Here is a 12016-nt window from a genome sequence, read left to right as displayed (position 1 = left end):
TTTGAAACTTTAGTAATTCAAAGACTTATGACTATGGAACTTTGGGACTCTTTGGGAACTTGAGAGTTTCTTTTAACCAACATAAACCATGTGAGCTGGCATAGAGTCCAACGTCTTACCCACATTGGGGAGAGTTGTTCTACCCTTGCCATCATAATAGAACCTTGACTTTGGTGATCACTATCTTAACCCACTTGGGGTAAATTATCATCCTACCGTGGCTCGTAGTTCTGGGGCATGAAACCTTGGAATCAAGCCCACCTCGGTGTTAAATACTACTCCTATACTTAGGCTCAGAACTTTTAGAAAATCCACCTTAAAATAGTACCCTAATGTATAATGAATGCCAATAATGGTTTTCTTTGCTTCAAATCATAAACAATGTGGATTCCTATCTTAGCTTAGGGTCAAAAGCAATATTTCTTTAAGAATCAAAGTACTTGCTTATTAAATCATGCTAAAAACACAGCCTTCAAGAAACATCACGACTCATACTTGACTTAAAGCATCAACATATACTCAAATGGTCTAAATTTCATAATAAGGTTTAATTCTTGACTTCAATTTTGGAAACACTTAAAAATATCAATTTTCAATGGGGAAATACAATTCACAACATAAATCCTCAATCCAAGGCATAACTAATTGAGATAACATGCAATTTCAAGACTTGAACAATTTCTAAATTCATAAACTCAAAATAGAGTAAATTGGGTATAAACTCACCTGTAAAAATATGAAATTCTTTAATAAAATCAAAGCTTTGAGCAAAAGAACGGAAGAAATGTTCTCGTTCAAACCCCACATACCTTATATTATGGACTTTGAATGAACTCTCGCTTTTGTGACTCTATTCGCGACTTTGAACGGATATTCTTGATACCCTTGGTCTGGGGATTCTGATTCTTGAAGAAAATTTGAAAAGTGATGGTTAAATCTTGAGTTCTCTTGAACTTTGGCTTGAAACCCTAGAAAGTGTTCTTGGTGAATTTTAGAGAAGAAGGCTATATTTTGGTATTTAGGGACTTAAATCCCGTGTTATGACTGATAGAGGGTGGGGGAAAAAGAACTAAATTGCCTCCTTGGACGCGGATTTTAAAAGCTGAAAAAAATTGGCATCGACGCGATTGGTGACGCAGCGCATTAATGGCATTGACGTGATACCAACGCGTCGTGCCATAATCACTCCAAGCCTAGTACTTTTTACTGGATGTTCCTGTAATAAAATTGACCGATGCAATGGGCGACGCGGCGCGCCAAGATCGCGCTGGTCCACTGTTTTGGGACACCAAACGTGGTCTAAACGTGGATGGAAAATTCTGAAACTTGTTTGATAACACTTATTGACTTCCCTAATCATGAATTAGCTAAAATATCAACTATCGAAGGCTGGGAAGGTTGGTAGTAAAATCCTCAAAGTTTCGAGGCTCTAGAAATGACTAAGTCCCAATACTTAGCTAGATTTTCTAAGTCTAAGAACTCTTTGGGCATCGTTTAAGAGATTTAGATGACAAGAATTTTGCGGGGTCTTACACACTGTGTCATGGGGAGAACAAAAATGGCATTCGTCCTTTTCCAGTGCACCATCGCGATAAGCCCGCGTCGCACTGATGTGCCATTTTGCAATTATCCACTTTCTAATGAGGCACCGCGTCGCTCCAAGAGCCCAGTTCCTAGTCGTCCTTTTTCCAGTGGCTCAACACGATAGCACTGCGTCGCGTCGATGGATAAAATGAGGATTGTTTATTTTCCAGTGGCCCGATGCAATTGCACCGCATCGCATTGGAGCCAAAAATTGGAATTTTTAGGTCTTGATTTAATTTTCCAGGGGCCGTTTGGTCATTTTCCAAATCCCCAAATCCACCTAAACACTGGATTAAAGTCCCAAATAGCCTATTAGGTCATTATTTATTCAATTTCTCTCAAATTAAAATAGCCCTTTTTTTTAGAATAAAAATCCTAGCTTTCAAAATTCAAGATCAAATCTCAAGAACTCACCATCAATCCTCATGAATTCATCAACCCAGGAATGTTAAGTGTTCCTCCATGGGTTCCTTTCACCCATGGAGTACAAGTATCCAATTTTAAATACAAAATTATAATCTTTTCAAGTTTTCATGATTTTAAATTATGATTTTTACCATGAATCTCTATGATCTTTGATTCTACACCATGTTTTAATGGAATTATTGTTGTTATCGAATCCCACATGTTTCATTGTTATAATTCATCGAATTAAATCATTATTAAGTGTTGTTTATGTTGAAATCATGCTATTACTCCAAGTTCCATATTATTTTCATGATTTACTTAAACTATAAATATCAAGTGTTTGATAAAATGCCTACAAGAATGAATATTTGATAAAAGCTTTTCATGCTATCCCCTCTAAGCTTAAGTATTATTTTACTACTATTGCTATGAGTCCTGGGGGTTTTGAATATTCGAAAATCATAGCTGGTTACTTAGTCTCAGTATCTTCAGAATAGTCACAGAACACGTTATAAGTATTATCAGAACAGTCAGTTATTATAATCAGTTAAACTCAGAACTGTCTAGTATTCCAGTGTCATGCAGTTGGAAGTAGGATTTAGCACCGAGCGAGTGTAGGGATGACGGCTTCTCCATTAGATAGGCAGAGTCATTAGTAGCAGTTTTTGTGCTCCAGAACTACGTAGCCAGTGTAGGATATGAGAAGTCACCCATCATTTTAGGCTTGACTATCTCGCTGGGGTCACCCGTCAGTTTAAGCTTGACACCCTCAGTCCTTCGGGACAATACAATACATCAATATAGTGCATCCACACAGCCAGCGTTAGTACCCGTGGCACAGTATTAATACCTTTCCAAATGAGTTACAGGTTAGACCCAATTAGCTCAGATTGGGGCATGTCGTTCAGATGATACCTCCCATAGTCTTAGGCATATTCTCAGTCACAGTCTTAGTCCATTAATCAGTTCGGTTATTTAGTTTCAATTGCTTGACCATAGCATACTAATATCAGTGATCTAGTTATTAGATTTTAATATTTACAAATTATACTCAGTACATGATATATGCATAGTCATACATCCCCAGTATCTATAGATTTTATGCATTCTTTGCATTTACAGTTTCCATGCATCTTCAGTAATTACAGATTTCACGTATTCTCAGCATTTACAGAATTCATGCACTCTATTTAGTACTTCATGTTATACATACCTACTCAAACAGTTATTTATTCATGTTCATAAAACCATGTATATCAGCTTACCTCATTTAGCATACCAGTATATTCAAAGTACTGACCGCATACTCTTTTCTTGCGCTATGATATATTATATCAGAGGTTCGGACGCCCAGTTCCCGGATCATGCTTAGAGTTCCCAGACTCCCAGCCGTAGCAGTGGTGAGTCCTCATATTTCGAGGATAGGCTATTTTATTTCATACTTTCAGTTCAGTAGTTAATTGGAGTTAGTTGGGGTTTGTCCCATCAACTTGTATTCAGTCAGTTAGAGGCTTTCGGACATGTCAGTTAGTCATTCAGTTTATCCTTATTTTTATCATATTCATACAATTTTTTTCTTGAGATTTATAATTCAGTATTGTTTTTAGTTGTTAAAACCTTATGGCTTATCAATTATTCTTCCGTATTTATCCAAAGCTGTCTACCTGAAATAAGGCAACCTTGGGCAGGGTTAATTATTTTGTCTAGGAACGGACGAATACGATTGACTAAAATCTTTGATATGATTTTGTAAACGCTGTTACAATTAGGGTGATTCTAACTTTAACTATACTTATCATGTATTAATATCTATACTAGGGAATCGTGCGCGCTTCACGTGGTCATGAAAAATGTATTAATAATTAATTTTATAGATAATTATCTTTGTATTACAATATACTTGTGAAATTATAAAAATTACAGTTTCATATACGACATATATTATTATCTAAATTTTCATTCAAATAATATTTGATTAACCTTTTTAGAATATTTACATATAAAAAGATCAACCTTATTGCGTAAATATTGCAATTTTGAAAAGTGATATATGAGAAGCTTTTAAAAAAAAGAAGTAATATAGAATGTATAACGAAATAACATAAAACAGTCGATATACAAGAAAAGTTTTGTTCTAACGATAAATTTAAATATTTGTCAAATAAAAAAATTATGCTTAATAGATTTATCTAAGATAATGTCATTGAAAATTACCTCATTATATGATAGGAAGAACAACTATAACTCTTTATTTTTAGTAATCCCATTCCCCAAAATCAACAAAATATTAAAATATGCAAATTATTATCTTAGATTGTATATTTGAAAATTGTCTCACGATATAATAGGAAGAACAACTTCAAATCTTCATTTTTAATATCATATTTTCAAAAACCAACGAAAGATATATATATATATATGTGTGTGTGTGTGTGTGCGTGTGTGTGTGTTTTGTGTATGTGAGTGTTTAAAGAAAAATCAAAAGTCACTACATTTAACTATATTAATTATATATATATATACACACACACACACACATATACATAAATATATTGATTTTTTGAATTTTCACAAATAATTTTTAATTTGTTTCTTGCATATTTGACATGATTAAGAGAGTTTAAAAAGTAATTTTTAATTATTATTTTTTTACATAGCACATAGATGAAAAAAGTTTAATAACATTGATGCTGGAAGTTGAACAAAACAACAAAGAGTAATAAATTATATATGAAAGAAAAAAAAGAGCAAAATAATGAAAATTAACAAAGTTCACTTAGCAAGATTATTTGTCTCTAATAAGTAAAAAACTCATAAGAGACGGATAAAATTCGACCTATTAAAGAACACATAAATAAATTATTAAAATATATTTAATAAATAAATATTAGGGAGGGAAAGAAAATGTTGACTGATAGTTATGATTTTTATTACAATAATATAGCAATAAATTAAAAAGAAAAGAGAAAATAAATATTATGCTTAATTAAAAAGATGTTCCAAGCCACAATGATAAGAGGAAAAATTGAGAAAACAATAAATATGATCCTTAATAATGAATATTTCTCATATTTTAAGAATCATAACTCACAAGAAACACACACAAAAGAAACAAAATAAAGAACTTTAAGAGTTCTAATAATTGGACTATAACACTAAATTAAATTAAATCGAAAATATTGAAAAAAAAAAAAAAGAAAAGGAAAACAACTTCTTGAGAGTGGAATCTATAACTTCCATGTGTTGATTTGAAATATGATTTCAAGAATCAAAAGATGTTCTCAATGTTTTGGATATTGCAAAAAGCTTTCAAGCTACAGTATGATGAATGAAACTTGCAATTTCTTTTTTGAAACTATATCTATTTTCTTGATTCTGAAAATGACTATATGAGTATATGTATAAATAAGTGCAAGTGCTTTCACCATTAATCTCAGCACGACAATTTTATTTCTTAAGATTTGGAGAAAATAAATATGAGTATCAATCAAATCCATAATAGATTGTTATTTATAGAATGGTTAGACTATAAAAATTAAATAAAAGGGAGGTGAGAAGACATATTATTTAATTAGGGAATGTAAAAAGTTGGAGGATTTGTTGTAATCCATGAAATATAATTAGATGTGTTAAATATAATTATGATGGAATTTTATTACAATTATTTAAATTAATTAAATAATGAACAAAAGGAGAAAAAAATAAATATACCTTTTGTTAATAAAGTGATGCATCTATACTATTATGCCTGACAAATAGTGCATATATACACCCTCTTTGTTTAACAAATAATGCATGTTTATCCTTTTTATTAACAGACTGAATTTGTCTTTTGTTTTTTTTTTAAATAATCTAAAATTAATTTTTCAATTTCAAAAATGCTACATCACTTTAAAATTTCAAGTAATTGCCAAAGTGCATAGTTCACATGTATCTTTTTAGATCCGCGCTAACTAAAAACAAATTTTGCTGCCTCTTTTATTCAAATCTAATCCAAATTCATTTTATGATGAGTAAAAAAGGGACTGAGTTATTTTTACCGGATCTGAATCAGTAACAATGGGTGAGGTAATTTTTAAAAGTCATATGACTTTTATAGAACAAAAAAATTAGTTTAAGAATTATTTTTTCCCTAATGAAGTAAATATAGGTTTGTTAAGGAAAAGTGTATATGCACCATTTGTTAGACGCATGTATATATATTTACAATTTTTAAGGAGTATATTCGGTGGGATGCCTATTGGGTAGACTGATGGATAATTATGCTCAACGATTTGACTTGTTAGTTAGCGTCTATTAAATGTTATAATCCCTCTAGACATCCTATAAAGAGATCAACTGATTTCATAACAAATTAACATTTATTTGGAGGTTATCAGATGATGTATCAGCTAACCTATACAAAAATAAAAAGAAAAAAGGAAGAGCCTAAGAGGAGCACAAGTCAATAACTTACTAGAAAGAAAGATAAACAGAGAAACATAAAAAGAAATCAATAGAGATTTAAAACAACAACAACAAAGAAAGATAGAATAAAAAGAAGAGAAATTTGCAAGTTGTACTGGACCTTGAGGCAAAAATGGAAGCCCCTAAACAAGCTTCATGGATGGTCAGAAAATTCTTTAATGTGAGGAACCACTGGGCACACATAGGTAATGGCATGAGGAGTAGGTTTTTGATTTCTGCTGCCTATAAGAATTTAAGAGGTGACGTTGAGAATGTCAACTGGAGAAGCCAGATTAATCACAATGTAGCCTGTCCTAAGCAGGTTTTCATCCTATGGCTTCTTCAACTTTTTAGAATCTTAAATGCCTATAAGTACACATACAAAATTGGAAGGCGTAGATGTTAGTTAAGGTCAGTTGAACGGCACATTGTTATGAATTGAACCGAAACATTGTATCTAATGTCCACAGAAAATACTTATATGCATTTAATATTTACATCAAATCAATAAGTACATGCATAACAACTGTCATTCATCAACTAACAGAACGTTATATAACAAGCCAACAAATACTTGATATGCATTAAAGTAGTTGAATTTGGTGTAAACACCCGATGGCCTAAGAGAGCATGTTCCAAGCTAAGCGTACAGGTACTGTGCTACAAATAATTAAAGAAACTTTAAGAAGAGCTCGATGGAGCAGGGAAAAAGTTGAAGAGATGTTAACGGGGCATGACAAGACGAGTTATAATTTAGTGGGTTTAAGGATAGTTGTGTCCTTTGCTGCCCCCTCCATTTATCATCCTTTAATTTTTGCGTGTTTACTTCTTATATTTAAAATCCCCTTGATGATCATGTCTCCGCCACTGACTACCTGACTTCTAATATTGTAATGGGGGTCTCACTCACTGATACATTTGTATGTTGGTTAGAAGAGAATTCCACTTCCTTTGTGTTTCTTTCTATGTAAAAACCTGGTTGTTTGGCCTGTGGCAATACACCTTCATTGTTTAACATGAAAACCACAGACGACATACTTGGACGATCTTCAGGACATTGTTGGACACATAATAGACCAATGCAGATTGATCGTATCACCTCTGATCTTGAACAAGTATCACTTAGGCATTCATCAAGCAGTTCTATCGACCTACCTTCTTTATAGATTTTCCATGCCTGTACATTTTACAATCTTATTAGTATGACAAGCTAGCTTAGGTTTGTAATATTTTGTTACTAATAGATAGACATGATCGGTTAGATATAGTACAGTAAATGAAATATCTTACGTGTCCGAGTAGGTTATGGTCTGGATGAGAAAATCTTCTGTTGCTTTTGCCACTCACAATTTCCAGTACTAAGATACCAAAACTAAATACATCTGATTTTACTGAGTATAGCCCGTGCAATGCATATTCTGGTGAGAGGTATCCGCTGCATAAAAACGCAACAACATATAGAGTCGCTAATGCTGGAAACATACCCTTAACTATCTCAAGATTCTTCTTAGGCTCAAAATACTACCGAGTATAGGAGGTTCTTACTATGTTCCAACAACTCGGTTTGTCTTGGCTCCAATGTCATCCTCTTCACATATTTTTGCCAAGCCGAAGTCTGATATCTTTGGATTCATGTCCTTGTCTAGCAGAATGTTGTTAGCTTTCAGGTCTCTGTGAATTATTCTCAATTGAGAATCTTGATGCAGATACATAAGTCCCCGAGCTATACTGTTGATAATGTGAAATCGCTTAGGCCAGTCTAGTACCTTGTTTTGTGTATCATCTGCCAAAATTTTGATTGGTCATTAACAAAATATCTGGAATATGATAACTGAAGTACTAACATAGAAATCAGTTCAGTGTGACACAATAGTGTATAATTTGCACAATATTGGATCGAGAGTAATACCAAAGATAAACGAATCAAGACTCCCGTTTGGCAAGTACTCATAGATCAACATTTTTTCTTCCCCTTCAATGCAACAGCCAAGAATCTTCACCAGATTCCTATGCTGAAGTTTTGCAATATATAAAACTTCATTCTTGAACTCATTTTCTCCTTGTGTGGAAGTTCTAGACAGACGCTTGACAGCTATCTCCTGTCCTTCAAGCATTCCCTAAACATCAAAATCAGTGCATGTTAATAGTTCCAATACGTATCTATGATATAGAAAGTACACAAAAGTCAGTTGTGAGTCCAAGTGATATACTAAAAATGAAGCTATTGCACCACAAGTTCATACCTCTGTTCCCACCTTCTTCCCTTAGCTATTTTAAAAGTATCCTTTGGTTTTACAGAATAATGCTTTCTTTCTTTATGCCTTTTATCATACAACTGCTACATTGAATTTAAAGACGAAGCTTTACTATGAAGGACCAGAAAGCTTATGTCATGAGTCATCAATGCTTTGTATGATCTATCTCTTGGGCATAAATAATAAAACTGCAGGTCTAAAGTATTTGTACCTTGTAAACAGGTCCAAAGCCCCCCTCCCCAATCTTTACGTCTATGGAGAAGTTATTGGTAGCCTTTGCTATGGTAGATAAGTCAAACAATGGTATTTCAAATTCTTCAGCGCAATTGCCACTGTTGAGATCCATCTTGTAGTTGCCAGTGTATCCCAACCTTCCTGCCAAAAGCAAATGAAGTGGATTTGTTTGAACTGTGAATACCAGATATGGAAGTTCTTTTCACTATTATTTCGGTTTCTATTACTCTATTTTGCTTAGATGTCTGGACAAAAAGGAACTTTTCCAGCTTACCTCTCTTTTTGAGTTCTAAAACCTTTCTCCTTCTTCTATGGTAGATCAGCATGCTAAGGATTACTAGAATGACACCAACTGATGATGCCAGAATCCAGATCAGTGTTTTTCCTTTCTTTCCATTCGATTGCTCCAGACTATCATCTGCAAGTATTCCAAAAATGGAGTAATAAATTCATCACTATCTCTGTGGGAAGTTGATCATGTTATGGACTGTGTTATTAAGGTTCTGCAAACCTTTGGAAAACTGCAGGTCATGTTTCTTCGTGTAACACAACCATTTTTTATACTCCTACCTCTATTTTGAGTGTGATTTTTGCTTTGATTGATGCTACATATGAATCGCTTTGTTCTGTAGAAAACTAAATGCTTATCAATTAGTTCAAAGAGGGCGACCGGGTGTCTAACCAGTCATTATGCTTATAAATTCGTCTTAAGGATTCAGACTACTTTACTGTAAAGTATTAGGAGCAGCTTTTAGCTCAACTAAAATTTGTTAGTTCCTTGTTATATAGACATCAGGCAGAAGTTTGCAGTTAATAGGACTAGATGGTTTACAGGCGTAGGCACAATACATCATCTCTGCTTTATTCAAAATGGCTACAACAGTAAATTCTTTTACTATATTCAGGCTTCAGGTAATCCACAAAAAGCCACTAAATAGCAATAGCCAAACCTGACTCAGAAGAAGCAACCCTAATGTAGAAATCTAGCCCTCCTTTGGGCACCTGCCGAATGTCAAGAAGATTGTTGAACCACAATAAGCATCCACTTCCTCCATCGCGTATGTCAGAATTTGAATAAGCCATACAAGAGCAATTTTTAGAGCAGATATTCTTGCATTCTTCTAGTGTCATAGTGACATTCGACCAGGAATTCCGTGTGTCTGGAAGTTTGAGTTGTGAATACTTCAGAAATACGTCTCCTTGAGAGCAATTTAGTTGAGTTCTCCGAACACATCCACCTGACCAGTCTGCCTTGTTCCAAGCTTCACTACTGTTTGGCACAAATTTGTCCAAGCATCCACACAGTACGGGGAAATCATTACTGTTGCAGCTACTATATGAGCCGCACAACTTATATGTATCACAGTTATCTCCAGGTATTATGAAGAAAGGGACCCAAGCCTGTTCTGCATCACCCCAAGTCAAAAGTTGTAGGACGCCATTTGGATTTAGTATCAATGTTGCGATAACCGTAGATGTGAGGTAAGTTTGAAAGTACACCTCTGTATTAGTTGAGACTATTTCATATCTATAGAAAGTACCATATCTTGAGTTTGTTGCCCCACCAAAGCCAAGACCATTCCATGGTCCCGAGCGATATATCACATTTGAGCCCTTCTTCAGGAAGTTCTGTGGATATCCAGTAGGATCACAACGATATGTATAATCACCGGGAGCTGGATCCTCTTCATTCTTCCATGACGACAGGTACACCTCTCGTCCTGTTACAAAGTTCCAACCGAGCTTCATGCCTGGTAAAAGTGTATTAGTTGGGTGATCAAAACTCTGCCAAAGGAAATTCCCATCACCAGCTTGTTTCACAACAAGATTCCCGGAATCCAGCAACTGTGCAATGGGATTCTGCACAGATCTTGAGGTGTTAGTTGACCATACAACTTTATTAGTTCCATTTACAAGGACAAGAATTCCTGGCTCAATGACCTTCAAGCTACCAGTTCTACTGGTCAGAGGAGCTTCTCTGTTGGCAACCCACACAACTGACCTAACAGATATCTTCTTGTACCACATACCAACGTAGCGATTTTTGGAATTACCTGGACTGAAGAATCCCAGTTCGAAGGTTCCACCATGTGAAACAATAGAATTGCCCTCACCATCTTTGAGAAAATTGGCAGTAGTTATAGTATCTGACGTAACACCAAAACATTGGTCGATGGAAGACAAGAACATGAGCATGAATATGTAAGAAAAAACATCTTCCTTAAATAAGACTTTCATGCTTGCAGTTCCCAATCAAAGTCCTACCATCAGTACCACATATAAGACGAATAATAATCTACTTTCCATCCACATGACTACTTGTTTTCATTTCCACTTATGTTTGTGAATTACTTGATTGTGTTTTTTCAATTTATTAGACTAGTTTGACTTAACACTTAATTTAATATAATAAAAAAAGGAATATTTAAATCTTGTGGTCATCTGTTAAATATATCAAAATATCATTAATTTTGCGGTGTTGATCATATCATGTGAAAAATTAAAATTAAAAAATATTAAAAATAAAATAATCATGTTATAAATGTATTTACATGTCTATCAAGATCTAATAAGATCTAATTGATATCTATCAGCATTTGATATATTTATCTTTTAGTGTGAAACTAGGGACAAATTTTTCCTATAAATAGAAGGATTTCCTTCGTTGTAAATCATCCCTCAAGAAGAAATAAGAATCTCTCTATTCTCTCTACTCTTCTTCTTGTTCTTTATTATTTTATAACAAGTTATCTGCACGAGACTCTACCATATGCCGATCAAGGTAAGTACGATTCTCAGAATTTATAATGCTCTGAAACTTAATAAAGTCACGTTTGTAACTTGGTACAATGAAAGATAATTATTTTTCTATAACAAGGAATTATTTCCTATGTCTTAATATTAAGAATCACAAGATAATTATTTTTCTATAACAAGGAATTATTTCCTATGTCTTAATATTAAGAATCACATGTGAAAAGCTACTAACATATGATATTTATTTGTTTTATAAAATATTCTTCGTAGAATTTGTACGAGGTAACTGGCTTCTCCAATATTGTTATTTACTGTATGTGCTTTGCTATCTG

General features: G+C 33.8%; 1 protein-coding gene across 2 annotated transcripts; it reads right to left on the bottom strand.

Moving 5' to 3' along the window:
• Positions 1 to 6901: 6901 nt before the first annotated feature.
• On the bottom strand, positions 6902 to 11335 carry LOC107841789 (G-type lectin S-receptor-like serine/threonine-protein kinase SD1-1). Of its 2 annotated transcripts, XM_016685638.2 has the most exons (7): positions 9878 to 11335; positions 9202 to 9345; positions 8905 to 9068; positions 8348 to 8555; positions 7984 to 8221; positions 7729 to 7873; positions 6902 to 7615 (listed from the first exon to the last, which is right to left on the bottom strand). In XM_016685638.2, exons 1-7 carry the CDS (start codon positions 11163 to 11165, stop codon positions 7310 to 7312), a joined length of 2493 nt encoding a protein of 830 aa, XP_016541124.2. In that variant the 5' UTR covers positions 11166 to 11335; the 3' UTR covers positions 6902 to 7309. The 2 variants fall into 2 exon arrangements, with proteins under 2 accessions (XP_016541124.2, XP_016541125.2); XM_016685639.2 differs by lacking the exon at positions 8905 to 9068 and having other exon boundaries at positions 9878 to 10205.
• Positions 11336 to 12016: the final 681 nt, after the last annotated feature.

The sequence above is a fragment of the Capsicum annuum genome, chromosome 9 (assembly GCF_002878395.1).
Source record: "Capsicum annuum cultivar UCD-10X-F1 chromosome 9, UCD10Xv1.1, whole genome shotgun sequence".
In the NCBI taxonomy this organism is placed as follows: Eukaryota; Viridiplantae; Streptophyta; class Magnoliopsida; order Solanales; family Solanaceae; genus Capsicum; species Capsicum annuum.
Note: the sequence above shows the minus strand (reverse complement) of the source record. Positions and strands in the feature narration are given on the sequence as shown.

Excerpts from the sequence above, each read along its gene's own strand:
- LOC107841789 (XM_016685638.2), bottom strand. The coding sequence starts at position 11,165 with ATGAAAGTCTTATTTAAGGAAGATGTTTTTTCTTACATATTCATGCTC. Across the intron at positions 8,556-8,904 it reads GCTTTGGACCTGTTTACAAG|GGAATGCTTGAAGGACAGGA; the intron begins GTACAAATACTT and ends TTTGATGTTTAG. Across the intron at positions 7,874-7,983 it reads AACCGAGTTGTTGGAACATA|CGGATACCTCTCACCAGAAT; the intron begins GTAAGAACCTCC and ends GTTTTTATGCAG.